At 46.3% G+C, this 27,788-nt stretch overlaps 1 protein-coding gene across 5 annotated transcripts in view; it reads left to right on the top strand.

Annotated features, from left to right (window-relative positions):
- Window positions 1-730: 730 nt before the first annotated feature.
- Window positions 731-27,788, top strand: part of PDE5A (phosphodiesterase 5A) — a 274,469-nt gene continuing 247,411 nt past the window's right edge. For 2 of the 5 annotated variants that reach the window (XM_063920238.1, XM_063920236.1), the window contains exon 1: window positions 1,702-2,091. In XM_063920238.1, the coding sequence (XP_063776308.1) occupies window positions 1,922-2,091 (170 nt within the window). In that variant the 5' untranslated portion in view covers window positions 1,702-1,921. Of the gene's footprint in view, window positions 1,186-1,467; window positions 1,499-1,701; window positions 2,092-27,788 lie in introns of those variants that run through there. The other 3 variants (XM_063920240.1, XM_063920239.1, XM_063920241.1) reach the window with 3 other exon arrangements.

Here is a 27,788-nt window from a genome sequence, read left to right as displayed (position 1 = left end):
CGTACACCTTGCTCCGGTGCCCTCCCCGCAGATAGACATCTGTAAATATTTTCTTTGTATGGGCGGCACTCAGAGACTTTCAACAAGCAGATTAAGTGCAAAAAAAGACCCCACCGGGCCAATTTAATGGTAACGTTTCGGGGTATTATTCACCTTCCTCAGACCAGAGACTTTCAACAAGCAGATTAAGTGCAAAAAAAGACCCCACCGGGCCAATTTAATGGTAACGTTTCGGGGTATTATTCACCTTCCTCAGACCAGTCTGAGGAAGGGGAATAATACCCCGAAACGTTACCATTAAATTGGCCCGGTGGGGTCTTTTTTTGCACTTAATCTGCTTGTTGAAAGTCTCTGAGTGCCGACCCATACGAAGAAAGTATATATATATATATATATATATATATATATATATATGTATGTATATATATATATATATATATATATATATATATACACACAGTAATAGATGCGGTTTTAAAATCAAAGACAATATTTACATAAGTAAAGTTTGTACTTTGGTACTCTTTTATTCTCTAAAACTGTAACAGTTGCAAGTGGTTTAATCACCTGTACCTCACCAAGCCATACTGATTACTATTTTTCCACATATATATCATATGACAAAGCATGGAGGATGTGGCGTGGATAACTCAGTGTATATTTTCACTGTACGGCCAGTAGTGGGCAGCAGTGACCCCATATTCCAATCTCTCACCTGGAAGTCACAGAGCCCAGTAGCTAGCCCCACCACCTAAGAAGGTACTGAGGATGACAGTAGCAGAAGGAGGAGGGAGACTTGTTAGACATGCACTACTAAGGACAGCTGCCATTACTCTAGAAGGCTGCCCCAGCCTGTCACCCAGCTCCATGGAGACAGATGAGGCCATCAGCAGGAACTCCTAGGCAATGTGCATTAACTGGGGGATCATTCATGTAAATACTCCCAATGCTAGCATACACAGAAACGAGAACCTCCTTCCTTCTGGTTAGAAAGAGTTGCTTGCAGTGAGTTGTGCGCTTTGTTTGCTGCATATCCTCCTCCCATCGCCTCCTCCTCTTCATGGATCAGCCACACACCATGGAGGGCAGCCGCAGCCCGCAACCCCTGGATCAGGAGGGCATAGAGTCCTGGCTGGACGATAACTGGGACTTCACTCACTCCTACTTTGTTAGGAAAGCTACAAGGTAAGGAGGAGCAGGGGTGGCATCTGGGCTGCTTATCTCTGCCAGGGGATGAGCATCATATAGAGGCACGTGATGGTCACTGCACCCCCACAATGTATAGAATAATCCTATACCCCTCATAGAGCCGCCAATAGTGGCCACTTACCAATGTGTGGTGATGCTGGCTGGCGATGCTGTGCTGTGGGCACACTCATGCAGAGGGCAGTCCCTGCTGATCTAGGGTGTTCCCATTATAATGAAAGGGGCACAGCAAGCTGGGAGCTGGCATTGTTGTGCGATGTACAGTAGGTGCAGCTAGACATCCTCCCAACAGGTGAGCCCGGCAGTGGGAATGTAGGATTGATGGATGGATAGATTAGTTATTAGATAGATTCCATTGATTAGTTATGAAGAAAGTTTAGTGAGTTGATGTTACAGAGTGACTGCGCTTAGTGTGTCAGGCTGTTACTACACCGGTTCCTTGGCCAAGGTACAGTATGATCATAGTGCATAGCACATCACGCCCCTTCCCCTGTGCTGCTGCTGTGTGCACAGTGCATGCTGCCCCGAGCTCGGGGTGACCTGTCAGTGCAGCTGGGAGGATAACAATGTGTCTCTGACTTCCGTCTGCTGGGGAGGATCCCGGGGACATCCAGACGAATGCCTATAGGGAGCGGTGTCTCCGCACATACACACAGCTCTCCTCCCATGTACGCTGCCTCCCACGCTCCCCCCTGCTGCTGCCCGGACTGGGAACATGTGGCAGGGGAAAGTGTCACATGAAGCCTCGGAGGGTGCCTCTGCCTTCCCCGCACCCCCTACCCCCGAGCTGGGGGACAGCAGCAGCCGCTCTGCTCCTTCCCCGACTGGTGGTAACTCCGGCAGCAGCAGCAGCAGCAGCCCGGCGCATGTGCGCTGCACCCTACAGTAAGTGCTCCGCAGCCGTGCGCGTACATAGAGCTGAGCATCTGCTGCTAGGACAGAGCCATCTCTGTTGTTCTGTAACTTCCCTCTGCTCCCCCTCCCTCTGCCGTATTGTTCTCCCTGCACCCTGCCTGCACTTCTCCAATAGCTGCTGTCACTGTGTAGTACTGTGTGCTTGTGTCACTTATAATAGCCTGGCTGTCACTGTACATGGGGAGCAGATGCTGGGCAGGTGATTGTCACTGCCTGTGTATGGGGGACGCTGCAGAAACTCTCCCGCAGTTGTTGTGCTCGGAGCAGTGACAGCGGAGTGTGGGCTATTATCCTGCCCTAATAAGGAGAGGAAAGAGATGGGATGCTCGTTGTTTCCCACCAGTAACTAGCACAGAGGAGCTCCCTTCCTCACCCCGGGGAGGGAAAGCACCAGCGCCTACTCTAATACAGGAATAATAAATGCATCTTCTTGTAACTGTTACAAACTTTTCGACTATCACTTTTTATTACAGCGATAAATCTGTTCTCTGTGCTGTCAGTTGTTGGCTTCTAACATGCAAGTAAGCAGCACAGTAACAAGATCACTGTACTCTAGCATGGTGTGCTGTCTGTTATTCTAGTGTCAATGTTGTCATTATCCCTCATTATGAGGTTTAACTGCACATTTAACACTTTGTAAGGGAAATGACAATTATAGTATTGAAAAAGCAATAACAATATAAACCCAATTTTTTGTTTCCCTTAAACTTTTTGAAATGTTATGTTTACACATTACATTTACAGTTCCTCTCATTGTTGATTCTGAAATATTAGGAAACTGATCTTATTTCTCATCTTTTATCTGATGTTGATATATGTCCCTGTGCAGGATTAAATATGAATGTGTTCATGTTAATGTGACATTTCCTGAAAGTCACAATTGTAATGTCTTTTTTGGGGCACTCAGATTTCGGCACAATCGATGCAGCCCGGAGGCGGTGACAGGTTTGGATGAGACAGATAATGATTTCTAAATGATTCTACGAAACATTCTGGTCACTTGCACATCTGTAACAAGGCATGCTCAGATCACTTTGCCTGTCTGGGTAACATGGAAGCTGAGAGCTCATTTATCTAGTCCACAGAAAAGGCTGAGAAATCAGATTAATTATTGACTAACATTAGTAAAGCAGCCTTCTAAACCACCTGCTTCCCTAAAACCATCTGTGCCAGGCACTTATACTACATTTAAACATATGCAAAAGTCTTATTGTGTTTCATGGACAATTTATTATTTTTGTGAATCTGATTTCTGTGTCTATTTTGAGGCCGGTAATGTTATGTAATTACAAATAAGATATAAAACAACTCATATGTATGCATGTAAATAAGGATATATAGATAGATACTGTAGATAGATAGATAGATAGATAGATAGATAGATAGATAGATAGATACTCCAGTCAATATTTATCAGGATTACATGATGAGCAGTAGAACATAAAGTTGTGTAATAGGCAACAATATGCAGGACACTTTCCTCATAGGAGGAAGGTTGGTGTAGTGGTTAGTATTGCTGCCCATAGCCCTGAGCTCAAGAGCTCAATTCCTGACTAAGCAGAGTTTGTATGTTTCCCAATGTTTGCCATAGTTTGCTTTGGCTTCCTGCTTCACTCAAAAAAAAAACCCATAATGGTATGCTAATTGATCTCTGACAAAAAATTCAGTGTTAGTTTGATATCTTCTATACATATAATGAAACTGTAAGTGTTGTGTCTTTACATAGCGATATGTTTGAGAAATATGCTTCCAGGGACTGTTAATAAACTATGGAGACAGAAAAAAATTTAAGAATATTTGTCTGTTTGCCTGTTTATTCCGGCATCATGCAAAAACTAGTGTATGAATTTGGATTGCGTTTTCAGTATTGTATAACTTAGTGACCTAGAAAGGAACTTAGGTACGTATGATCTCAATGTGACATCAGGGAGAGGGGCAATAAAGGAAAAAATAGATGCTTGTACTTGGCGCGTGCAATGTACAGGCTCCTCAAATCCAAAATGGCTATATGTATCTACATATATAAAGTGTATATATATATATAAATGTATATATATATATATATATATATATATATATAATCAAATGAAGGGTGCACTCACCAGACTCGAAAGAAGATATAGAAGTTTATTCAAATACAGGCATAATTCAGCTCATCAGTGTTTTGGTCCCCACATGGACAAAGGTGCCCCCACTATGTCACCATGCACCCTTTGCGAAAAGTTATATTACTAGTATTTTGTTGTACTCTTCCACACCCAGGGGAACACCAACAACAACCTGCAACCTGATATTTCCTTATTTACCGTATTGAAAAACTCTAGGTCGGGATTCATATATTATAAACACACACACACACACACACACACACACACACACACACACACACACACACACACACACACACATACATATATATTACAAATGATGTTTTTGTTTGGCATGTACATTATTGACTATACTCCTATGTGGTGTTGTTTTTTTTCACGTGAGGGATAATGTGTGTGTTTTTCTTTCCCTGTTGGGGCCATTGTATTTTATTACTGAGGAGAAGGTGCATGTGTGGTGACACCATAAGTTACTGCAATGGGTTACACCAACCCTAGTGATGCCACTGAGTATAGTATTAAATTACAACCATATAAATTTAGTAAGCTATTAGATTACTAAGGTTATGTAATTGATTGCCAAAAGGGGGTGACCAAACTAACTGAGTGGGAGTTTGTGTCACCAAGAGTGCGCAATTGTGACCAAGGAGTGGCAAAATATATGCTTACCAAAAAAATTAGGCTCGGGCCAGCCCTGAGCACCAAGCATCTTTTTGTGTTAATCCCTGAAGGAAAAACTGCAAATATGTTTTCCAAAGACATTTTGTGATCAATGTGTATAATATAAAATGTACAACACAATATAAGATGATACTACTGCTTTGTAAAATTAGTTCCACTGAGCAATAACAGACACGCAGGCGAGCGAAGCTGCAACAAACGCTAGTTGAATATAGATTGTAAGTTCATGAGGGCAGGGACTGATGTATATGACTGAAATATTCTCAGTAAAAGACTTTAATATGTGTGAGCTATATAAATAACTGTGAATAAATTCTATATATCATGTTTTCAGCTGTTTTTCTCTGTGACTCAATGCAGGTTAGGCATAGCAGTCAGTTATCTTTGTGTTAGTGAAACTTTTGAATTGCACAACTGAAGTCCAACTGCGGGTTCCTGTCTGAAGCATATAGAGAGAACCAACTGAATGCTTTATTCATGGACTATACATACACTTTATTCTTGTTCTAAACTCAAGAGAAAAACTTACATAGTTTCCTAGAAAAAAATATGTAAATAATTTTAAGACCAACAGTTTAATAGGTGGTGATTTAAATTGGCGATGGCATGAGTTTTAATTTAATTTGAAATGGTAACATAGCTGGTTTTCTATACCGGTTTTTCTAATTCTAAAAATGTTGCAGTAAACCTTAAGAAATGTCAGCATTGATATAATTTTAACCTGTTAGGGCTTTAACTCTATATTTACCAAGTGTTTATTATACAGAAATGTAACAAAGAAAAGCAATTTAAACTAAAATAGGTTAAATTATGTGTTATTACACATTTGATGTATTTGTCAAAAACAATCTAGAATAGTCGGACTTGGTACTTGGTAGCCTTCAACTATATCCAGTATAAAGTCCCATTGAAGTGCACTACACCTAGCAATGTTTAGGCATGTTATTAGCAATCCTTACAGTATATTAGACAATTCGTCAAAATCACATTTTCCCAACACTCCACAGGGACTGCACTGTTAAACTACTGTAGTCAGTGATTTAATCACTGCTAAATCTCATAGCCTGTTACTCACATCTACTTTTCCTGGAGCTCTTTGCTGCATTTAACACCATTTAATACTTTTTTTTTCTGATACAAACACTACGTTTCCGAGGTCTTCAGGGCACTGTTCTATCCTGTTTCTTACTGCATCTTATAGTACTTATTACATTGCTACTGTATTTCCTTGTTCATTTAGTTGAATCCAACTTACAGTATTTCCACTTTACCAGTTGGAGTACCGGTAATTCAAGACTCAGGGGCTCTTCTGTATCTATGTCACTTCCTGGAGGTAGATTCAGTTAGCCATGGGATCAATATGCTTAACCCTAACACACACACACACACACACACCCCACACCCCACACCCCTCCCCCGTAGCCTATCCCTAACCCTCCCCTATATTGACAGTACAGGTATTGACATAATCATCACCATAGCGGCTTGCTCCCCGAAGGGGTCCAGGTGAATATGATAAATACGTTTAATACATATTTGATTCATTCAGCTTTGTAGCCTTAAATGGCATATGTGTCCATTCTCGTAGTGTATTTGGAGAAACAAAAACTCATTTATGGAAATAACATTCTAGCTATAAATGGTTATAGAATCCTGACTCTAGTATACTTTTCTCAGTCAACTGTTGCTGGAATGTTAATACTGTTTTGTAATATTTTTTTATTTTCTTCCATTACTGCCCCCACCACTCCTCTCATTGTAGGATTTAGATCAAGGTAACATGAAAATGCTTTTATAAAGTTTAATAAATTATTTTAGTAACAATCCTTAAAAAACTTTGCTTATTTAAAGGGTGTATTTTCTCACACGTCTGCTACTTGGACAGTGCCATAGCAGGGTGACTGTACAGCACACAGCAAGCCACATGGAAGCTGGTGAGGACCAGGAAGGTTGCTGGCAGACGCATCCTGTGTACATGCCCTGCTGCTTTCCTAGGATGTTTTCCCACAAGATAGCACAGTGTAGACAGATGCAGTCATGTTAGCGACTGCTGCCCACTGAGGCCATGCGCCATGCACACCCCCTCTCCAGGATCTCCTTGAGAGGACAATGGAAAAGTCAGCAAGTACTGTATGAGTTATTTGTATATTCTCTTCACAAAGTTCTCCAAGATTTATTTTGGCAATGTCATAGTAATAAGAGCTTTTGAGAGTGTTTATTTTTGTTTAAAATACTGATGAATAAATATTAAGTAGTTATTATTTAACACGTACTGAATGGGAGGTATTCAATTAGTGGCATTTTTTTTGATGCTACTTCACACCCGTTTTAGATCGAATTTACAATCAAACTATTTAATGCCCGTGCCATTTCTTTGGTTAAAAAATCCGGCACGGGCAAAAACCATGTGGATTGGCAAATTCGCCGCCGATACACGCATTTTGTCGAACTTGTGGGCGTTTTTGCCCGTTTTTAGGTCTGTTTTCCTTGGGCACAAATGGATCCAAAAATGGGCGAAAACGCCTTCTATTGAATACACATAAGTCGAATTAGTGCTGATTTTACGATTGTCGTAAAATTTGGCACTAGTTGAATATCCCCCTATGTGTTCTCTAACACAGTGATTTGAGAACAAAAACTTAACACTCCATTGTATTTTACCAAGCATTAGTACCTTTGAATTAGAGATGTGCACCGGATATTTTCGGGTTTTGTGTTTTGGTTTTGGATTTGGTTCCGCGGCCGTGTTTTGGATTCGGACGCGTTTTGGCAAAACCTCCCTGAAATTTTTTGTCGGATTCGGGTGTTTTTTTCAAAAACCTCTCAAAAACAGCTTAAATCATTTCGGGGTAATTTTGATCCCATAGTATTATTAACCTCAATAACCATAATTTCCACTCATTTCCAGTCTATACTGAACACCTCACACCTCACAATGATATTTTTAGTCCTAAAATTTGCACTGAGGTCGCTGGATGACTAAGCTAAGCGACCCAAGTGGCCGGCACAAACACCTGGCCCATCTAGAAGTGGCACTGCAGTGGCAGACAGGATGGCACTTAAAAAAAATTGGCCCCAAACATCACATGATGCAAAGATAAATTAAAGAAAAAAGGGGTGCAAGATGGAATTGTCCTTGGGCCCTCCCACCCACCCATATGTTGTATAAACAGGACATGCACACTTTAACAAACCCATCATTTCAGTGACAGGGTCTGCCACACGACTGTGGCTGAAATGACTGGTTGGTTTAGGCCCCCACCAAAAAAGAAGCAATCAATCTCTCCTTGCACAAACTGGCTCTACAGAGGCAAGATGTCCACCTCCTCCTCATCGTCCGATTCCTCACCCCTTTCACTGTGTACATCCCCCTCCTCAAGGATTATTAATTCGTCCCCACTGGAATCCACCATCTCGGGCCCCTGTGTACTTTCTGGAGGCAATTGATGGTGAATGTCTCCACGGAGGAATTGATTATAATTCATTTTGATGAACATCATCTTCTCCACATTTTCTGGAAGTAACCTCCTACGCCGATTGCTGACAAGGTGACCAGCTGCACTAAACACTCTTTCGGAGTACACACTGGAGGGGGGGGCAACTTAGGTAAAATAAAGCCAGTTTGTGCAAGGGCCTCCAAATTGCCTCTTTTTCCTGCCAGTATACGTACGGACTGTCTGACGTGCCTACTTGGATGCAGTCACTCATATAATCCTCCACCATTCTTTCAATGGTGACAGAATCATATGCAGTGACAGTAGACGACATGTCAGTAATCGTTGGCAGGTCCTTCAGTCCGGACCAGATGTCAGCACTTGCTCCAGACTGCCCTGCATCACCGCCAGCGGGTGGGCTCGGAATTCTTAGCCTTTTCCTCGCAGCCCCAGTTGCGGGAGAATGTGAAGGAGGAGCTGTTGACGGGTCACATTCCGCTTGAGTTGACAAGTGTCTCACCAGCAGGTCTTTGAACATCTGCAGACTTGTGTCTGCCGGAAAGAGAGATACAACGTAGGCTTTAAACCTAGGATCGGCGGCCAAAATGTAGTACTCTGATTTCAACAGATTGACCACCCGTGAATCCTGGTTAAGCTAATTAAGGGCTCCATCCACAAGTCCCACATGCCTAGCGGAATCGCTCCGTTTTAGCTCCTCCTTCAATGTCTCCAGCTTCTTCTGCAAAAGCCTGATGAGGGGAATGACCTGACTCAGGCTGGCAGTGTCTGAACTGACTTCACGTGTGGCAAGTTCAAAGGGTTGCAGAACCTTGCACAACGTTGAAATCATTCTCCACTGCGCTTGAGTCAGGTGCATTCCCCCTCCTTTGCCTATATCGTTGGCAGATGTATAGGCTTGAATGGCCTTTTGCTGCTCCTCCATCCTCTGAAGCATATAGAGGGTTGAATTCCACCTCGTTACCACCTCTTGCTTCAGCTGATGGTGGGGCAGGTTCAGGAGTGTTTGCTGGTGCTCCAGTCTTCGGCACGCGGTGGCTGAATGCCGAAAGTGGCCCGCAATTCTTCGGGCCACCAACAGCATCTCTTGCATGCCCTTGTCGTTTTTACAAAAATTCTGCACCACCAAATTCAATGTATGTGCAAAACATGGGACGTGCTGGAATTTGCCCACATGTAATGCACGCACAATATTGGTGGCGTTGTCCGATGTCACAAATCCCCAGGAGAGTCCAATTGGGGTAGGCCATTCTGTGATGATGTTCCTCAGTTTCCGTAAGAGGTTGTCAGCTGTGTGCCTCTTATGAAAAGCAGTGATACAAAGTGTAGCCTGCCTAGGAACGATTTGGCGTTTGCGAGATGCTGCTACTGGTGCCGCCGCTGCTGTTCTTGCTGCGGGAGGCAATACATCTACCCAGTGGGCTGTCACAGTCATGTAGTCCTGAGTCTGCCCTGCTCCACTTGTCCACATGTCCGTGGTTAAGTGGACATTGGGTACAACTGCATTTTTTAGGACACTGGTGAGTCTTTTTCTGACATCTGTGTACATTCTCGGTATCGCCTGCCTAGAGAAATGGAACCTAGATGGTATTTGGTACTGGGGACACAGTACCTCAAACAATTCTCTAATTCCCTGTGAATTAACGGTGGATACCGGACACACGTTTAACACCAACGCAGCTGCCAAGACCTGAATTATCCGCTTTGCAGCAGGATGACTGCTGTGATATTTCATCTTCCTCGCAAAGGACTGTTGGACAGTCAATTGCTTACTGGAAGTAGTACAAGTGGTCTTCCGACTTCCCCTCTGGGATGACGATCGACTCCCAGCAGCAACAACAGCAGCGCCAGCAGTAGTAGGCGTTACACTCAAGGATGCATTGGAGGAATCCCAGGCAGGAGAGGACTCGTCAGACTTGCCAGTGACATGGCCTGCAGGACTATTAGTTTTCCTGTCTAATGAGGGAATTGACACTGAGGGAGTTGGTGGTGTGGTTTGCAGGAGCTTGGTTACAAGAGGAAGGGATTTAGTTGTCAGTGGACTGCTTCCACTGTCACCCAAAGTTTTTGAAGTAGTCAATGACTTCTGATGAATGCGCTCCAGGTGACGGACAACAGGTGTCTCCCCGGGTGCCTGACTTAAACAACCACCTCACCATCAGAATCCTCCTTGTCAATTTCCTCCTCAGCGCCAGCAACACCCATATCCTCATCCTGGTGTACTTCAACAGTGACATCTTCAATTTGACTATCAGGAGCTGGACTGCGGGTGCTCCTTCCAGCACTTGCAGGGGGCGTGCAAATGGTGGAAGGCGCCACCTCTTCCCGTCCAGTGTTGGGAAGGTCAGGCATCGCACCCGACACAATTGGACTCTCCTTGGGGATTTGTGATTTAGAAGAACGCAGAGCTCTTTGCTGTGCTTTTGCCCGCTTAAGTCTCTTCATTTTTCTAGCGGGAGGATGAGTGCTTCCATCCTCATGTGAAGCTGAACCACTAGCAATGAACATAGGCCAGGGCCTCAGCCGTTCCTTGCCACTCCATGTCGTAAATGGCATATTGGCAAGTTTACGCTTCTCCATAGACGCTTTTAATTTAGATTTTTGGGTCATTTTACGGAACTTTTGTTTTTTGGATTTTACATGCTCTCTACTATGACATTGGGCATCGGCCTTGGCAGACGACGTTGATGGCATTTCATCGTCTCGGCCATGACTAGTGGCAGCAGCTTCAGCACGAGGTGGAAGTGGATCTTGATCTTTCCCTATTTTACCCTCCACATTTTTGTTCTCCATTTTTTAATGTGTGGAATTATATGCCAGTAATATATCAATAGTAATGGCCTACTGTACTGTACTATATATGTATACTGTTGGTCACCAAAATGCTGCACTGTAATACTATATATACTGCTCACAAAAATGCCGCACAGATATGGAATGGATACGTGCAGTGACACAGAGCTGCAAGATACAGCAATGACCTACTGTACACAACTATATACTGTTGGGTCACCAAAATGCTGCACTGTAATACTATATATACTGCTCACAAAAATGCCGCACAGATATGGAATTGATACGTGCAGTGACACAGAGCTGCAAGATACAGCAATGGCCTACTGTACACAACTATATACTGTTGGGTCACCAAAATGCTGCACTGTAATACTATATATACTGCTCACAAAAATGCAGCACAGATATGGAATGGATACTTGCAGTGACACAGAGCTGCAAGATACAGCAATGGCCTACTGTACTGTACTACTATAATTATATACTGGTGGTCCCCAGTCTCCACAATGCAGCACACTGATCAGATATTTGAAGCACACTGAGCACAGATATGGAGCGTTTTCAGGCAGAGAACGTAGATATTTTCAGCACACTGAGCACAGATATTTGCAGCACACTGAGCACAGATATTTGCAGCACACTGAGCACTGATTACGGAGCTTTTCAGGGAGAGAACGCAGCCACGTACTCTCCGTTCAATCTCCAAAGCACGAGTGAAAATGGTGGTGACGCGCGGCTCCTTATATAGAATACGAATCTCGCGAGAATCCGACAGCGGGATGATGACGTTCGGGCGCGTTCTGGTTAACCGAGCAAGGCGGAAAGATCCGAGGCTGCCTCGGAAACCGTGTAAAATGGGTGAAGTTCGGGGGGGTCCGGATCTCGAGGAACCGAACCCGCTCATCTCTACTTTGAATATTGTAGAAGCACTAAATGAAACTGAATTTGGAGGAAAGCAAAGGCAAGGAAGTAATTATGTACAAGACCAGGTCCATACCAGCATCAAATCACATGCAAGAAGCTTCACATTAATGGGGTCTTGTTGCGTTGGATGCAAAGTGCATGCAACGATACATAATAAAATACGTATTTTAATTCTGTACATGCCTAGAAAGCAATACATACATACAGTACTTTTGCATCCATGTGGTCATGCTATTATGACTGCTTCCTGAACCTTAAGATTGAAAAGACAGATTGGGGGAAAGAGTTGGCATGTAAGCATACCCAAAGAATAATATTGGTGTATTGGCACAAATGCGACCTATGAAGACTTGGTAAGCAATCGCATATTGGGGGGTCATTCCGAGTTGATCGCTAGCTGCCGATGTTTGCTGCGTAGCAAACATTTAAAAAATTGCAAAACTACGCATGCGTATGGGGCGCAATGCGCACGAATGGCGTACGGGTACAAAGAGCATCATTGTTTTGCACTGCTTATAGCGACAATTCCATTCGCACAGTCGATCGTAAGGAGATTGACAGGAAGAGGGCGTTTATGGGTGTCAACTGACCGTTTTCTGGGAGTGTTTGGAAAAACGCAGGCGTGTCCAGGCGTTTGCACGGCGGGGTATATGACTTCAATTCCGGGACCTTCGTCGCTGCAATAATCGCACAGAATAAGTAACTACAGGGCTAGTCTTGTTTTGCACAAAATGTGTTTGTACCCGCTCGGCTACACAGGCGTTTGCGCACTTGCAAAGCGAAAATACACTCCCCCGTGGGCGGCTACTATGCGTTTGCACGGCTGCTAAAAGTACCTAGCAAGTGATCAACTAGGAATGAGGGCCACTGTACGTGACTGCCAGGAGATAGGTAACCTGCAGGTTCCTGGCTCCTAGTTCCAATTCTGAAAATACTGTTAGAGATGAATGCTTCAGTTTTGACTCAGATACGTTCGGATCTGAAACAATCATCTTATTGGCTATCTGGCTCCCACGTGTTTCAGATGACGTTTACAGATCCGCTAAACTGCCAAAAAGAACTCTATCAAAACTGCACTGCTCATCTCTAATTGCTGTACGATGATGACAATACGCACAATTACAATGATCCATTTCCTTGGTCATCAATTACCTCAAGTGTTACACAACTGTTTATTTTCTTTTACAGTCACTTATATGCAGGAACTAAATATCTGTTATGACATTTATATGATTTGTTGTGTTTAAATACTAATTACACTTAAAAAATCTCACCTTGGGGGCGTGGCCAGGAGGTTGAAGGAGCAAGCTGCTTTCTCAGTGAGCTCCCAGGGATCTGGGAGTTTCATTACTATAAACCAGCTCCAGCAATATATTTTTCACCCCTAAGTGCCTTGTTTGTTAGCCTAAGGCAGCGGAGAGAGCAGTGAGTGGGAGCTGCGGAATCGGGGAGCCGGTCTCCTGGCTCCCGCGGATTGCGGCCTACTCGCTGCATAGAAGCCGGGGCCTAAATTTTTAAACTATCCCCAAGCCTGGTGAACGAGCGGCCCGGGACGTCGGAGAGGTGCGGACGAACCTTGCCTCCTGCTGGGACATCGCTGCAGCTTCCAGGGCAGCCCTCGCTGACTGGCGAGGAGGATCCGAGAAGTGTAAGGAGCTGAGACGCAGGCTCCGGAGTAAGCGCGGCGGCCATCTTGAAAGACGGGAGACGGGAGGAGAGGCGGCGGTGACCCGGAGGAGGCGTCCGAAGGCCAGCGAAGGTGAGCGACCTGAAGCCTGGTTCCCACGGGGGTGCCTGTACCTCTCTCTCCTTGTGTACCCCGGCCGTTGCTGCGGAGGACCGCCGGCCCGACCGAGGCCTCCACTCTCCTGCCAACCATAAATTAAACCGCTCTGCGGGCGCCCCCGCATATATCTAGGGCCCGTGGCCAGCTGAGCCACAACCAGAGGTGCAGCCCCACAAAGCAGAGCAGTGCAGAGTGCAGAGAGAAAAAGACCCCCCTCTTTACACAGGCTCCAGTGCGGCGGCCATCTTGGCTCTCGGGACCCCCGGAGTAACTTGCGGGACAGAAGGCCCGGAGACGCCGGATTTGGTGAGCTGCCTCACTGGCCCGATCCTCCTAACCGCAGCCCGCATTCACCATCGGCGGACGGCCGCAATAGGTGGCTCAAAGTTGGAAGTCGGAGGGGCCACGATACAACCATATTAGCAGTATCACCTAGGGACCTGTATCTGGAGCCGCATTATAGACACCGACCCAGAGTACTTGCTTAAACGGTCCGTTGACGTGCATCTGCTGACTGGGCCGCCGGTAGCCGTGCTCCTGGGGTTGGCTCCGTAGCACATTACATATCTGCACACCTGAAAAGGAGCTGATCTTTACGACTGATATCTTCCGGACAGGGGCGTGAATCGCTACTCGATCTAGTGCACTCACCCTGCCCGTGCGGCACTGAGATGTGATTTTCTCGCTACAATGTCCTCCTAATACCTCCCCGCAACCATTTTAGCTAATATATACCTACACCGGGTCGCTATACTACTGGATTGAAGACACCTGTGCCACCCTAATACCGCATCCGCCCAATCTCCGTGAAAACTGAAGCCATGGCTCCAAAGAAGAATAAAGCCTCCAAAACGGTCAATCAAGTCGCCTTTTTCAAACCCTCTTCTTTCCGTAACAAACCTCCAGAAGCTGTAACCCCTGGGGTGGGCCCCTCTCCTCAGCCCAAGCGGCCCTCTCTTTTGCCCTCTGAGCCCCCTTTCAGTGACGCATCCCCTTCAATGCGTCTTGAAGACGGTGAAGCCTTAACAGTCGGCAGTATGAAGCTTTTGCTACATCAATTTAAGGATGACGTGACATCTGAGTTCAGAGCCATGCTGAAATCCTGCCAGAGCTCCATCGATGACCTGGGGGAGAGAACAAATCAACTGGAAACTAAGATGGGCGAGGTAGTCGGTTCACACAATTCATTGATAGACTCCCATGATACCCTGGAGGGTGAAGTGAATTTCTTGCGCGATAAAGTAGCGGATTTGGAAGATCGCTCGCGCAGGAACAATCTGAAACTCAGAGGGGTCCCCGGCTCGATCTCTAACAGCAGTCTCCACGATTATACTATGGAGATCTTCAAAAAACTGTTGCCTACTGCCAGCTCCTCAGATCTTTTGTTGGATCGAATTCATCGAATCCCTAAGGCCCGAGGTGCCCCAGAGGGATCGTCTAAAGATGTTCTGATGAGGGTTCACTTCTATCATATAAAAGACTCATTGCTTAAGGCGGCTAGACCATCCTCTGATACGGCAGAAGCCTTGGGAAAACTTCAACTGTATGGAGACTTGTCGCAGTACACTCTCAATAAAAGACGCTCCTTCCATCCGGTCACTGCTGTTCTTCGGAAGGCTGGTATCCTTTATAGATGGGGCTTCCCCACTCGCCTGTTGATCTCCAGAGATGGTTCTACCATAGCCATCTCGTCGGCTGACGAGGGCCTGAAGCTCCTTCGTAAATGGAACCTGGGGGGTGACCCCGAGCCCAGTTCTCCTGACCGTCGACTCCAGCAGGACTGGTCGACGGTTGAGAAGTAACGGTATACTGATCACACTCACTTGCCATAGGTGCCTTTACCTGGAATGTTGTCCCGGGCCGTGGCAGTTAACTGCAGAGACGGTTACGTGAGAGATTTAAGTCGGCTAATGCCACAGAGACGATTATATTCTGTTTGCTAACCATTGCATTATAGTAGGCACTAATGTATGAGAATTACAGTGTTAATTTGTTGTCTCTTTCCTACGAAATCTCGGCTGATAATCTAATTGCAATAGTTCCTCTATAGCCGACCAGCGTTGTATGTCTCTGTGGCACTAAACCCTAAGGTTATGGGAATGATAGGCCGTGTGGATGTACTTACACCGAGATATACAATCCTCGTCTATTAGGTTGCGGGGAGGTTGGCCACCAACCTCTCTATTTCATTGGGTGGGGCGCTGGATGTTTTGGCGCCTCACTGCGGCCCCATATCTTTATGGGGTCTGTTTTCTTTCTTTTTCTCATAATTCTCTTTTGTCTTCCCCAGTCTGTTTCCCCTATGTATCTTGTCTTCCCCAGGGTTGTGTTCCTAGACGTTGGACTCAGCGGTTGAAAGTTCCTGTACTACTCTGTCATGGTCAGGTTAGTCTCACTTAATGTTAAGGGATTAAATTCCCCTCAGAAACGTAAACTAGCGCTGTCCTCCTTCTATAAAATGAAGGCGAATGTTGTTGCGGTTCAGGAAACCCATTTCAAAAAATTAGATCCCCCTAAATTTCACGATAACCGTTTCCCTACTTGCTATATGGCCAATGGCCCTACAAAAAAGGCTGGAGTGGCGATACTATTTTCTTCAAACTGCACTTTCACCTTAGAGTCCCAAATTGCAGACCCTGAGGGTCGATATCTCATTTTAATTGGGTTACTGGAGAATGTTGTGGTCACTCTAGTCTCATGCTATGCCCCTAATACTGGTCAGCTCACTTTCTGCAGGAGACTTTGTGCTCTGATACAGAATCATACTAAGGGCTCGGTTTTGATCTTGGGGGATTTTAATCTGGTGGTAGACCCCCTACTAGACAGATCGGGTACTACTAGAGATATTCGGTTGGGAGGTCGGAATGCTCGGAACGGGAGGCCTAGCCTCCGCCAGTTACTGGGGGAATTCGACCTGTATGATGCATGGAGAACTAAGCACCCCACAGAGAGGGATTATTCCTTCTACTCACATGTACACTGCACATACTCTAGGATAGACCTTGTTCTGACAAACAAAGAGACCCTGACGTCTATTGGGGAAATTAAAATATTGCCAATGACCTGGTCTGACCACTCACCGGTAATGGTGGTATGGGAGTTGGAGACGAGTAGGATCCCCCCAGGGCCTTGGAGACTGGGGAGGTTTCTGCTCAATAACCCCGATGCTCTTAGCACTATTCGACAATCTATACAAACATATCTTGACACAAATAAATCAGAAGATACTTCGACCTTTAACAACTGGTGCTCTTTTAAAGCGGTGATTCGAGGCATAGCTATCCAGACTGCTGCCAGACTTAAACGCACTCAACAGGCGGAACGCCTGTCTGCTGATAGGGAGGCTGCCAGACTGGAATCATTACATAAAACGAACCCGCTCAATAAGACTACCCATAAGCTTTTACTGGCCGCCCGGGAAAGAGTGAACATTTTTTCACTTAGGGAGGTGCAGCGCAACATTACTAGATTAAATCAGAGGTTCTATGCACTAGGTAATAAAGCTGGACGCCTTTTGGCTCAGAAGCTACAGTCTAAACGAGCCAGAGCCAGGATACACTATGTCTGTTCTGCGTCGGGATCTAGGGTATCTGACCCCTATGATATAGCAAACACCTTTGCAGAGTATTACTCCCAGTTATATGACTTAAGGTCTGACCCGTCCACCCCCCAACCCAGAGAGGTTGATATTCAGTCGTTCTTGAAAGAAATTTCCCTCCCGACGCTAGATTCCGCGACTAGCCTGTTCCTTAGCGCCCCCTGGACATTAGAAGAACTAGACACAGCTATCTCTGGTCTCCCGAAGGACAAGGCCCCTGGCCCTGATGGCTTCCCCTCCAATTTCTATAAAGCATACAAGAATGAATTGGCTCCCCTACTGTTGTCTGTTTTCGGCGAGGCATCGGACGTGGGAAGGTTTCCCAAAGAAATGCTGGAGGCGCAGATAGTTGCCATCCCAAAACCTGGCAAACCCCCCACAGCAGTACAAAATTACCGACCTATAGCCTTGTTGAACACAGACGTTAAGCTCTATGCAAAATTAATTGCCAACCGTCTTTCCCCTCTGCTCCCCTCTCTCATAGCGGCTGACCAGGTGGGCTTTGTCCCGGGCAGACAGGCTCCGGACAACACCCGGAGGGTGTTTAACATTCTCGAACACTGTGATGCGCATAAAACACCCCTCCTTATACTCTCTCTAGATGCCGAAAAGGCGTTTGATAGACTCCATTGGGGATATCTGAGAGCTGTTTTAGATAAATTTCGGTTCGCTGGGAGGTTCTTGGATTCTGTTTTTGCTCTGTACTCTGCCCCTTCTGCAAGGGTGTTTGTTAACGGTTGTCTGTCAGGGACTTTTAAAATCACCAATGGAACCAGACAGGGCTGCCCCCTGTCACCACTTATATTCGCCTTAGCTATTGAGCCACTAGCTGAAAAAATTAGGACTGAACCAACGATTACTGGCCCAGAAATTGGGGGTTTAACCCACAAGATCAGTTTATTTGCTGACGACATCTTGCTTTGCTTAACTCGCTCTGATACCTCATTAGCTGCGCTCCATGACGTGCTGAATCGATACTCTAATATTTCATATTATAAGTTGAACACAACCAAGACTGAGGCCCTACCGCTTCACATACCACCCCGTACGGTGACCCGACTTAAAGATCTATACCGTTATGCTTGGCAGGTCAGATCCATTAAGTACTTAGGCATTCACCTCTCCCTAGACAGAGACCTGTATGATTGTAATTACGTACCCCTTCTTAGCGCCTTTGGAAAATTAATAAAAGAATGGTCCCTTCATGAAATATCTTGGCTAGGAAGAATTTCTGCGACCAAGATGATACTACTCCCTAAACTTCTTTATCTGTTCCGTGCTATACCTCGTAACTTCCCCAGACCTCTCCTGGTGAAAGCTAACATGATTATTTCTCAGTATATATGGAAGGGGGCGAGACCCCGCATAGCTAGACAGGTCCTGATGTTGCCTAAATCGGTCGGGGGGGTGGCATACCCTAACTTAGAGGCGTACCACTCCGCGTGCCTTCTCAGCCAGGCTCGAGATTGGTTCGACTTGCACAGCCCCAAACCATGGGTCCTTATAGAAAGGTCCTTCTTGGGTTCGATCGACCTGAGAGATATGTTTCTGCTGCCTGCTCAAAGTGTCTCTAAGCGACTGGGCCCGGGGGAATCGGTTAGATGTACCCTGAAGCTCTGGCATAATGTCGCTGCGTCGGATCCGAAAATCGTATTGCCTGCAGCTGATTTAGAAATTAAGACTATTGCTAATCTCATACCCAACTTAGGTTTGGATAATTGGATCGGTGCTGGGGTTGTGCATTTAGGAGACCTATACTCAGAGGGAGGGTTGGTGCCCTTTTCTAAGTTATTAAGTAATTCTGGTATCCCGAGACATGACTTCTTCAAATACTTGCAGATTCGACATTGGCTGCAGTCTTGTGGGAGGGAGGGGGCGGCACCCGTCCCCCTTCCGGCCTCCCTCCGCCTCCGGCTGTCTTCCCCTGACCATGGGGGCGGGATATCAAAATGGTACCAGTATATAACCCTCCTCACTAAAAGGGGTAAGCTTCCTTCGCAACTGAAATGGGAGAGGGATCTCTCCATTGATCTGCGGGAGGAGGAGTGGGACTCCATCTCCTCGAGGTGCTTTCAGATCTCGAGATGCCTGCAGCACTCTGAGATGTACTTCAAACTGTGCCAAAGGGCGTACTTCACTCCACAGCGACTTCATATCATTTGGCCTACGACTTCCCGGTTATGCTGGAGGAATTGCGGCCATGTGGGTAACATCCTACACGTTTTCTGGGAATGCCCTGTTCTGAGGTCGTTGTGGACTGAAGTGTTCTCTCTTCTCCGGGAAGTGTTAGGGATTGAGGTCCCTATGACCCCTATGTTCGCCCTATTCCATTATTCCTCACCCGACCTTATGCGCTGTGATAGATATATTGCTGGCCATATTCTCATATCTACTAAAGCTGCAATTGGACAGCGTTGGAAAACACCAAATGTACCCACGCTCCATGCCATTATTAACAGCACACATAAACACTATCTATTTGAAACGTCGGGAGGTTACGATACGACCTCACCATCATCAGTACTGAATTATTGGCTGAAGTGGAAAATATTTCGGGAAAGGACAGGGTTTCCTATGGTTGTTACCAACCCTATAGAATTGTCGCAGTTACACTCTCCACAATCTGAGGATGCCTGAGGATTACGGCTACATTTAGTATATATCATTCTTAATTTAGATCGATAATCGATCAGATGTGTTAGGAACGTTCTCATCAGAGGAACTTAACCCGTGTCTTTGTTATCCCCTATGTGTCTCAATGTGTTGTCTCTCTTCTTGTTCTACTCTACCTTCTTTCTCTATCTGTTAGATGTTAATCCTATGTTTGTTTTTGGCCGGATTCGGCAGTGCATGATTATGACATTGTAAACACAGCTGCACTGTTAATGCATTGTACTATTTTTGCTTGATATCCTGTTCAGTCAACTCATACTTATATTGGATTGTACGTGTACTGTCATGTCCGGCTGTGTATGTTACTGTTTAAAAAATAAATAAAAACTATTGATTAAAAAAAAAAAAAAATCTCACCTTATCTGGAGTGAGTGTAGCGAGTATAATTTACACCTGTGTAAACAGTGTAGCAAAGGCTTCCTACAGATAGAAACATAGAATTTTGACAGCAGATAAGAACCACTTGGCCCATCTATGTGAGCCATAAACACATGTACATGTGCATGCACACAGTCACACGTAGGGTTCATGTTGTAGGGAGCGAGAGCATTCACTGGGGGTGTAGTATGGTATGCCGGCGGCCGGGCTCCCGACGACCAGCATGCCGGCGCCGGGAGCCCGACCGCCGGCATATCGACAGCGTGGCCAGTGCAAATGAGCCCCTTGCGGGCTCGCTGCGCTCGCCACTCTGCGTACATGCGCGCCATGCTATTTTATTCTCCCTCCAGGGGGGTCGTGGACCCACATGAGGGTGAAAAAGTGACGGTATGCCGGCTGTCAGGATTCCGCCGCCGGTATACTGTGCGCCAGGATCCCGACAGTCGGCATACGGAAGACCACCCTTCACTGGAATAGCCTGAAAAGTTTAATTGGTGATAACTGTTGCTCTCATTGTGCTTACTCATCACAACCCACATGACAGAAGCAAAACTGTTTTAATATGCGCTGGCAGGAGTGTAAATGATTCATTTATTGTCATTATACCAGGCATAACAATAGTGTATTTGATCTTATTTCAGTTTCATAATAAGCCAAAAACTGAATCAAGGGTTATTTATTAGCCACCACTCTGAAATCTGGACACTAGCTTTGCACACCCTGCACAATCTAATTTCAGCTACCCACTTGGTCATATTCTCTGCAAAACTTCAATATTTCAAGTGTTGCCTCAAAATCTACAGCTGTCCTCCCCGTCTTTCTATCCTCCTCTCTCCCTCTCTCTCCCCCTCTCTCTCTCTCTCTCTAGCCCCCTCCTTGTTTTCTCCTCCTCTTCTTACTCCATCACTAATCTCCCATCTACTCACTTCTTTATTAGTCTCCCTCTGACACCCCAGTCTTACCTTCCTGACCTCTCTGTGTCTGCCGCTCCGAGTCTTGTTATTCTGTCCCCTCTCACTTTTTTTCCCTTTGATCCAGTATCTCCTTTGCAGGACATTCGAGTTGTCATGCCGACCAGACATTGGCTGTAGCCTGTACTGTGTGTTGTCCCACATAAGTGTACACAAAGGATCTCCGAGTGTAATTTTTTTGTATTTAGATAGGAGAAGATTGGTGAAGGATTGTGGGTGTTCTGAGAGTGTTTTTGTAATAATGCTCTGTGGTACGCGCATTCTGTTCATGTTAATTAAGTCTGACATGCACACACCAATGTGATAGCTTGATTCTGTTGCATAGATTGTCCATAGCATTACCATTTCATCTTTACTATTGTATTTTTTGGAATGTCCTCGCTTGTTCTTCTCTGTGCATCCCTTTTTCCTTTCATCTATACTGTCATACATTTTGGTTGCTGATAATGTTTTGATTTTGTTATTGGTTGATTTTCAGGATTGTCTGTGTATTCATCATGGGTGCAGTCAGATACCCTGCAACTTCTGTAGCTCCTATTATCTCAGCATCCACTCCATCTCCATCCTCTCCATCTAGATTACAAGTTCTCATGAGCCGGGCGCTTTCTGTCTTATGTGCTCAAATTCTACGTCAACTTTTTTTTCTTGTGCTGTTTGTATGTATCAGGGTTGGCTGGTTTAAACCATCTTGGTTTAAACCAAATGTTTTTTTTTTAAACCACAATTTTTTTTTTTTTTTATGCTGTGACTGCATCCCCTGGCATTATTCCACATTCTTGTTACTTGTAATCTTCATTTCTCTGACGTCCTAGTGGATGCTGGGGACTCCGAAAGGACCATGGGGAATAGCGGCTCCGCAGGAGACTGGGCACAAAAGTAAAAGCTTTAAGACTACCTGGTGTGCACTGGCTCCTCCCCCCATGACCCTCCTCCAAGCCTCAGTTAGATTTTTGTGCCCGAACGAGAAGGGTGCAGTCTAGGTGGCTCTCCTGAGCTGCTTAGAAAAAAGTTTAGTTTTAGGTTTTTTATTTTCAGTGAGACCTGCTGACAACAGGCTCACTGCATCGAGGGACTAAGGGGAGAAGAAGCGAACTCACCTGCGTGCAGAGTGGATTGGGCTTCTTAGGCTACTGGACATTAGCTCCAGAGGGACGATCACAGGCCCAGCCATGGATGGGTCCCAGAGCCGCGCCGCCGTCCCCCTTACAGAGCCATAAGAGCAGAAGAGGACCGGAAAAATCGGCGGCAGAAGACGTCCTGTCTTCAATAAGGTAGCGCACAGCACCGCAGCTGTGCGCCATTGCTCTCAGCACACTTCACACTCCGGTCACTGAGGGTGCAGGGCGCTGGGTGGGGGCGTCCTGAGACGCAATATAAACACCTTAGGGGGCAAAAAATGCATCACATATAGCTCCTGGGCTATATGGATGCATTTAACTCATGCCTGTTTTTCCATAAAAAAGCGGGAGAACGGCCGCCGAGAAGGGGGCGGAGCCTATCTCCTCAGCACACTGGCGCCATTTTTCCTCACAGCTCCATTGGAGGGAAGCTCCCTGACTCTCCCCTGCAGTCCTGCACTACAGAAACAGGGTAAAACAAGAGAGGGGGGGCACTAAATTGGCAGATAAATCTATACAGCAGCTATATAAGGGAAAAACACTTATATAAGGTTATCCCTGTATATATATAGCGCTCTGGTGTGTGCTGGCAAACTCTCCCTCTGTCTCCCCAAAGGGCTAGTGGGGTCCTGTCCTCTATCAGAGCATTCCCTGTGTGTGTGCTGTGTGTCGGTACGTTGTGTCGACATGTATGAGGAGGAAAATGGTATGGAGGCGGAGCAATTGCCTGTATTAGTGATGTCACCCCCTAGGGAGTCGACACCTGACTGGATGGTCTTATGGAAGGAATTACGTGATAGTGTCAGCACTTTACAAAAGACTGTTGACGACATGAGACAGCCGGCAAATCAGTTAATACCTGTACAGGCGTCTCAAACACCGTCAGGGGCTCTAAAGCGCCCGTTACCTCAGGTGGTCGACACAGACCCAGACACGGACACTGACTCCAGTGTCGACGGTGAGGAAACAAACGTATTTTCCAGTAGGGCCACACGTTACATGATCACGGCAATGAAGGAGGTTTTGAACATTTCTGATACTACAAGTACCACAAAAAAGGGTATTATGTGGGGTGTGAAAAAACTACCCGTAGTTTTTCCTGAATCAGATGAATTAAATGAGGTGTGTGATGAAGCGTGGGTTTCCCCCGATAAAAAACTGCTAATTTCTAAAAAATTATTGGCATTATACCCTTTCCCGCCAGAGGTTAGGGCGCGTTGGGAAACACCCCCTAGGGTGGATAAGGCGCTCACACGCTTATCAAAACAAGTGGCGTTACCGTCTCCTGATACGGCCGCCCTCAAGGAACCAGCTGATAGGAAGCTGGAAAATATCCTAAAAAGTATATACACACATACTGGTATTATACTGCGACCAGCAATCGCCTCAGCCTGGATGTGCAGTGCTGGGGTGGCTTGGTCGGATTCCCTGACTGAAAATATTGATACCCTGGACAGGGACAATATATTATTGACTATAGAGCATTTAAAGGATGCATTTCTATATATGAGAGATGCACAGAGGGATATTTGCACTCTGGCATCAAGAGTAAGTGCGCTGTTCATTTCTGCCAGAAGAGGGTTATGGACGCGACAGTGGTCAGGTGATGCGGATTCCAAACGGCATATGGAAGTATTGCCGTATAAAGGGGAGGAGTTATTTGGGGTCGGTCTATCGGACCTGGTGGCCACGGCAACGGCTGGGAAATCCACCTTTTTACCCCAGGTCACCTCTCAGCAGAAAAAGACACCGTCTTTTCAGGCTCAGTCCTTTCGTCCCCATAAGGGCAAGCGGGCAAAAGGCCACTCGTATCTGCCCCGGGGCAGAGGAAGGGGAAAAAGACTGCAGCAGACAGCCTCTTCCCAGGAACAGAAGCCCTCCCCCGCTTCTGCCAAGTCCTCAGCATGACGCTGGGGCCTTACAAGCGGACTCAGGCACGGTGGGGGCCCGTCTCAAGAATTTCAGCGCGCAGTGGGCTCACTCGCAAGTGGACCCCTGGATCCTGCAGGTAGTATCTCAGGGGTACAAATGGGAATTCGAGACGTCTCCCCCTCGCCGGTTCCTGAAGTCTGCTTTACCAACGTCTCCCCCCGACAGGGAGGCGGTATTGGAAGCCATTCACAAGCTGTATTCCCAGCAGGTGATAATCAAGGTACCCCTACTACAACAGGGAAAGGGGTATTATTCCACGCTGTTTGTGGTACCGAAGCCGAACGGCTCGGTGAGACCTATTTTAAATCTGAAATCCTTGAACACTTACATACAAAGGTTCAAATTCAAGATGGAATCACTCAGAGCAGTGATAGCGAACCTGGAAGAAGGGGACTATATGGTGTCTCTGGACATCAAGGATGCTTACCTCCATGTCCCAATTTGCCCTTCTCACCAAGGGTACCTCAGGTTTGTGGTACAGAACTGTCACTATCAGTTTCAGACGCTGCCGTTTGGATTGTCCACGGCACCCCGGGTCTTTACCAAGGTAATGGCCGAAATTATGATTCTTCTTCGAAGAAAAGGCGTCTTAATTATCCCTTACTTGGACGATCTCCTGATAAGAGAACAGTTAGAGGTCGGAGTAGCACTATCTCAAGTAGTACTACGACAGCACGGATGGATTCTAAATATTCCAAAATCGCAGCTGATTCCGACGACACGTCTGCTGTTCCTAGGGATGATTCTGGACACAGTACAGAAAAAGGTGTTTCTCCCGGAGGAGAAAGCCAGGGAGTTATCCGACCTAGTCAGGAACCTCCTAAAACCAGGCCAAGTGTCAGTGCATCAATGCACAAGGGTCCTGGGAAAAATGGTGGCTTCTTACGAAGCGATTCCATTCGGCAGATTCCACGCAAGAACTTTTCAGTGGGATCTGCTGGACAAATGGTCCGGATCGCATCTTCAAATGCATCAGCGGATAACCCTGTCTCCAAGGACAAGGGTGTCTCTCCTGTGGTGGTTGCAGAGTGCTCATCTTCTAGAGGGCCGCAGATTCGGCATTCAGGACTGGGTCCTGGTGACCACGGATGCCAGCCTGAGAGGCTGGGGAGCAGTCACACAGGGAAAAAATTTCCAGGGCTTGTGGTCAAGCTTGGAAACGTCACTTCACATAAATATCCTGGAACTAAGGGCCATTTACAATGCCCTAAGTCAGGCAAGGCCTCTGCTTCAGGGTCAGCCGGTGCTGATCCAGTCGGACAACATCACGGCGGTCGCCCACGTAAACAGACATGGCGGCACAAGAAGCAGGAGGGCAATGACGGAAGTTGCAAGGATTCTTCGCTGGGCGGAAAATCATGTGATAGCACTGTCAGCAGTGTTCATTCCGGGAGTGGACAACTGGGAAGCAGACTTCCTCAGCAGACACGATCTCCACCCGGGGGAGTGGGGACTTCACCCAGAAGTCTTCCACATGATTGTGAACCGTTGGGAAAAACCAAAGGTGGACATGATGGCGTCCCGCCTCAACAAAAAACTGGACAGATATTGCGCCAGGTCAAGGGACCCTCAGGCAATAGCTGTGGACGCTCTGGTAACACCGTGGGTGTACCAGTCAGTGTATGTGTTCCCTCCTCTGCCTCTCATACCCAAGGTACTGAGAATCATAAGAAGGAGAGGAGTAAGGACTATACTCGTGGCTCCGGATTGGCCAAGAAGGACTTGGTACCCGGAACTTCAAGAGATGCTCACGGAAGACCCGTGGCCTCTACCTCTAAGAAAGGACCTGCTCCAGCAGGGACCATGTCTGTTCCAAGACTTACCGCGGCTGCGTTTGACGGCATGGCGGTTGAACGCCGGATCCTGAAGGAAAAAGGCATTCCGGATGAAGTCATCCCTACCCTGATCAAAGCCAGGAAGGATGTAACTGTGCAACATTATCACCGTATTTGGCGTAAATATGTTGCGTGGTGTGAGGCCAGGAAGGCCCCTACAGAGGAATTTCAACTGGGTCGTTTCCTGCATTTCCTGCAAACAGGACTGTCTATGGGCCTAAAATTAGGGTCCATTAAGGTTCAAATTTCGGCCCTGTCAATATTCTTCCAAAAAGAACTAGCTTCAGTTCCTGAAGTTCAGACGTTTGTCAAGGGGGTACTGCATATACAGCCTCCTTTTGTGCCTCCAGTGGCACCTTGGGATCTCAATGTAGTTTTGGGGTTCCTAAAATCACATTGGTTTGAACCACTCACCACTGTGGACTTAAAATATCTCACATGGAAAGTGGTAATGCTGTTAGCCCTGGCTTCAGCCAGGCGTGTCTCAGAATTGGCAGCTTTATCCTATAAAAGCCCTTACCTAATTTTTCATACGGACAGGGCAGAATTGAGGACTCGTCCTCAATTTCTCCCTAAGGTGGTTTCAGCATTTCACTTAAACCAGCCTATTGTGGTGCCTGCGGCTACTAGGGACTTGGAGGATTCCAAGTTGCTGGACGTAGTCAGGGCCCTGAAAATATATGTTTCCAGGACGGCTGGAGTCAGAAAATCTGACTCGCTGTTTATCCTGTATGCACCCAACAAGCTGGGTGCTCCTGCTTCTAAGCAGACTATTGCTCGTTGGATTTGTAGTACAATTCAGCTTGCACATTCTGTGGCAGGCCTGCCACAGCCAAAATCTGTAAAAGCCCATTCCACACGGAAAGTGGGCTCATCTTGGGCGGCTGCCCGAGGGGTCTCGGCTTTACAACTTTGCCGAGCAGCTACTTGGTCAGGGGCAAACACGTTTGCTAAATTCTACAAATTTGATACCCTGGCTGAGGAGGACCTGGAGTTCTCTCATTCGGTGCTGCAGAGTCATCCGCACTCTCCCGCCCGTTTGGGAGCTTTGGTATAATCCCCATGGTCCTTTCGGAGTCCCCAGCATCCACTAGGACGTCAGAGAAAATAAGAATTTACTTACCAATAATTCTATTTCTCATAGTCCGTAGTGGATGCTGGGCGCCCATCCCAAGTGCGGATTGTCTGCAATACTTGTACATAGTTATTGTTACAAAAAATCGGGTTATTATTGTTGTGAGCCATCTTTTCAGAGGCTCCTCTGTTATCATGCTGTTAACTGGGTTCAGATCACAAGTTGTACGGTGTGATTGGTGTGGCTGGTATGGGTCTTACCCGGGATTCAAAATCCTTCCTTATTGTGTACGCTCGTCCGGGCACAGTATCCTAACTGAGGCTTGGAGGAGGGTCATGGG

Source organism: Pseudophryne corroboree, chromosome 1 (genome assembly GCF_028390025.1).
Source record: "Pseudophryne corroboree isolate aPseCor3 chromosome 1, aPseCor3.hap2, whole genome shotgun sequence".
In the NCBI taxonomy this organism is placed as follows: Eukaryota; Metazoa; Chordata; class Amphibia; order Anura; family Myobatrachidae; genus Pseudophryne; species Pseudophryne corroboree.
This window is presented reverse-complemented; position numbering and strand designations above follow the sequence as displayed.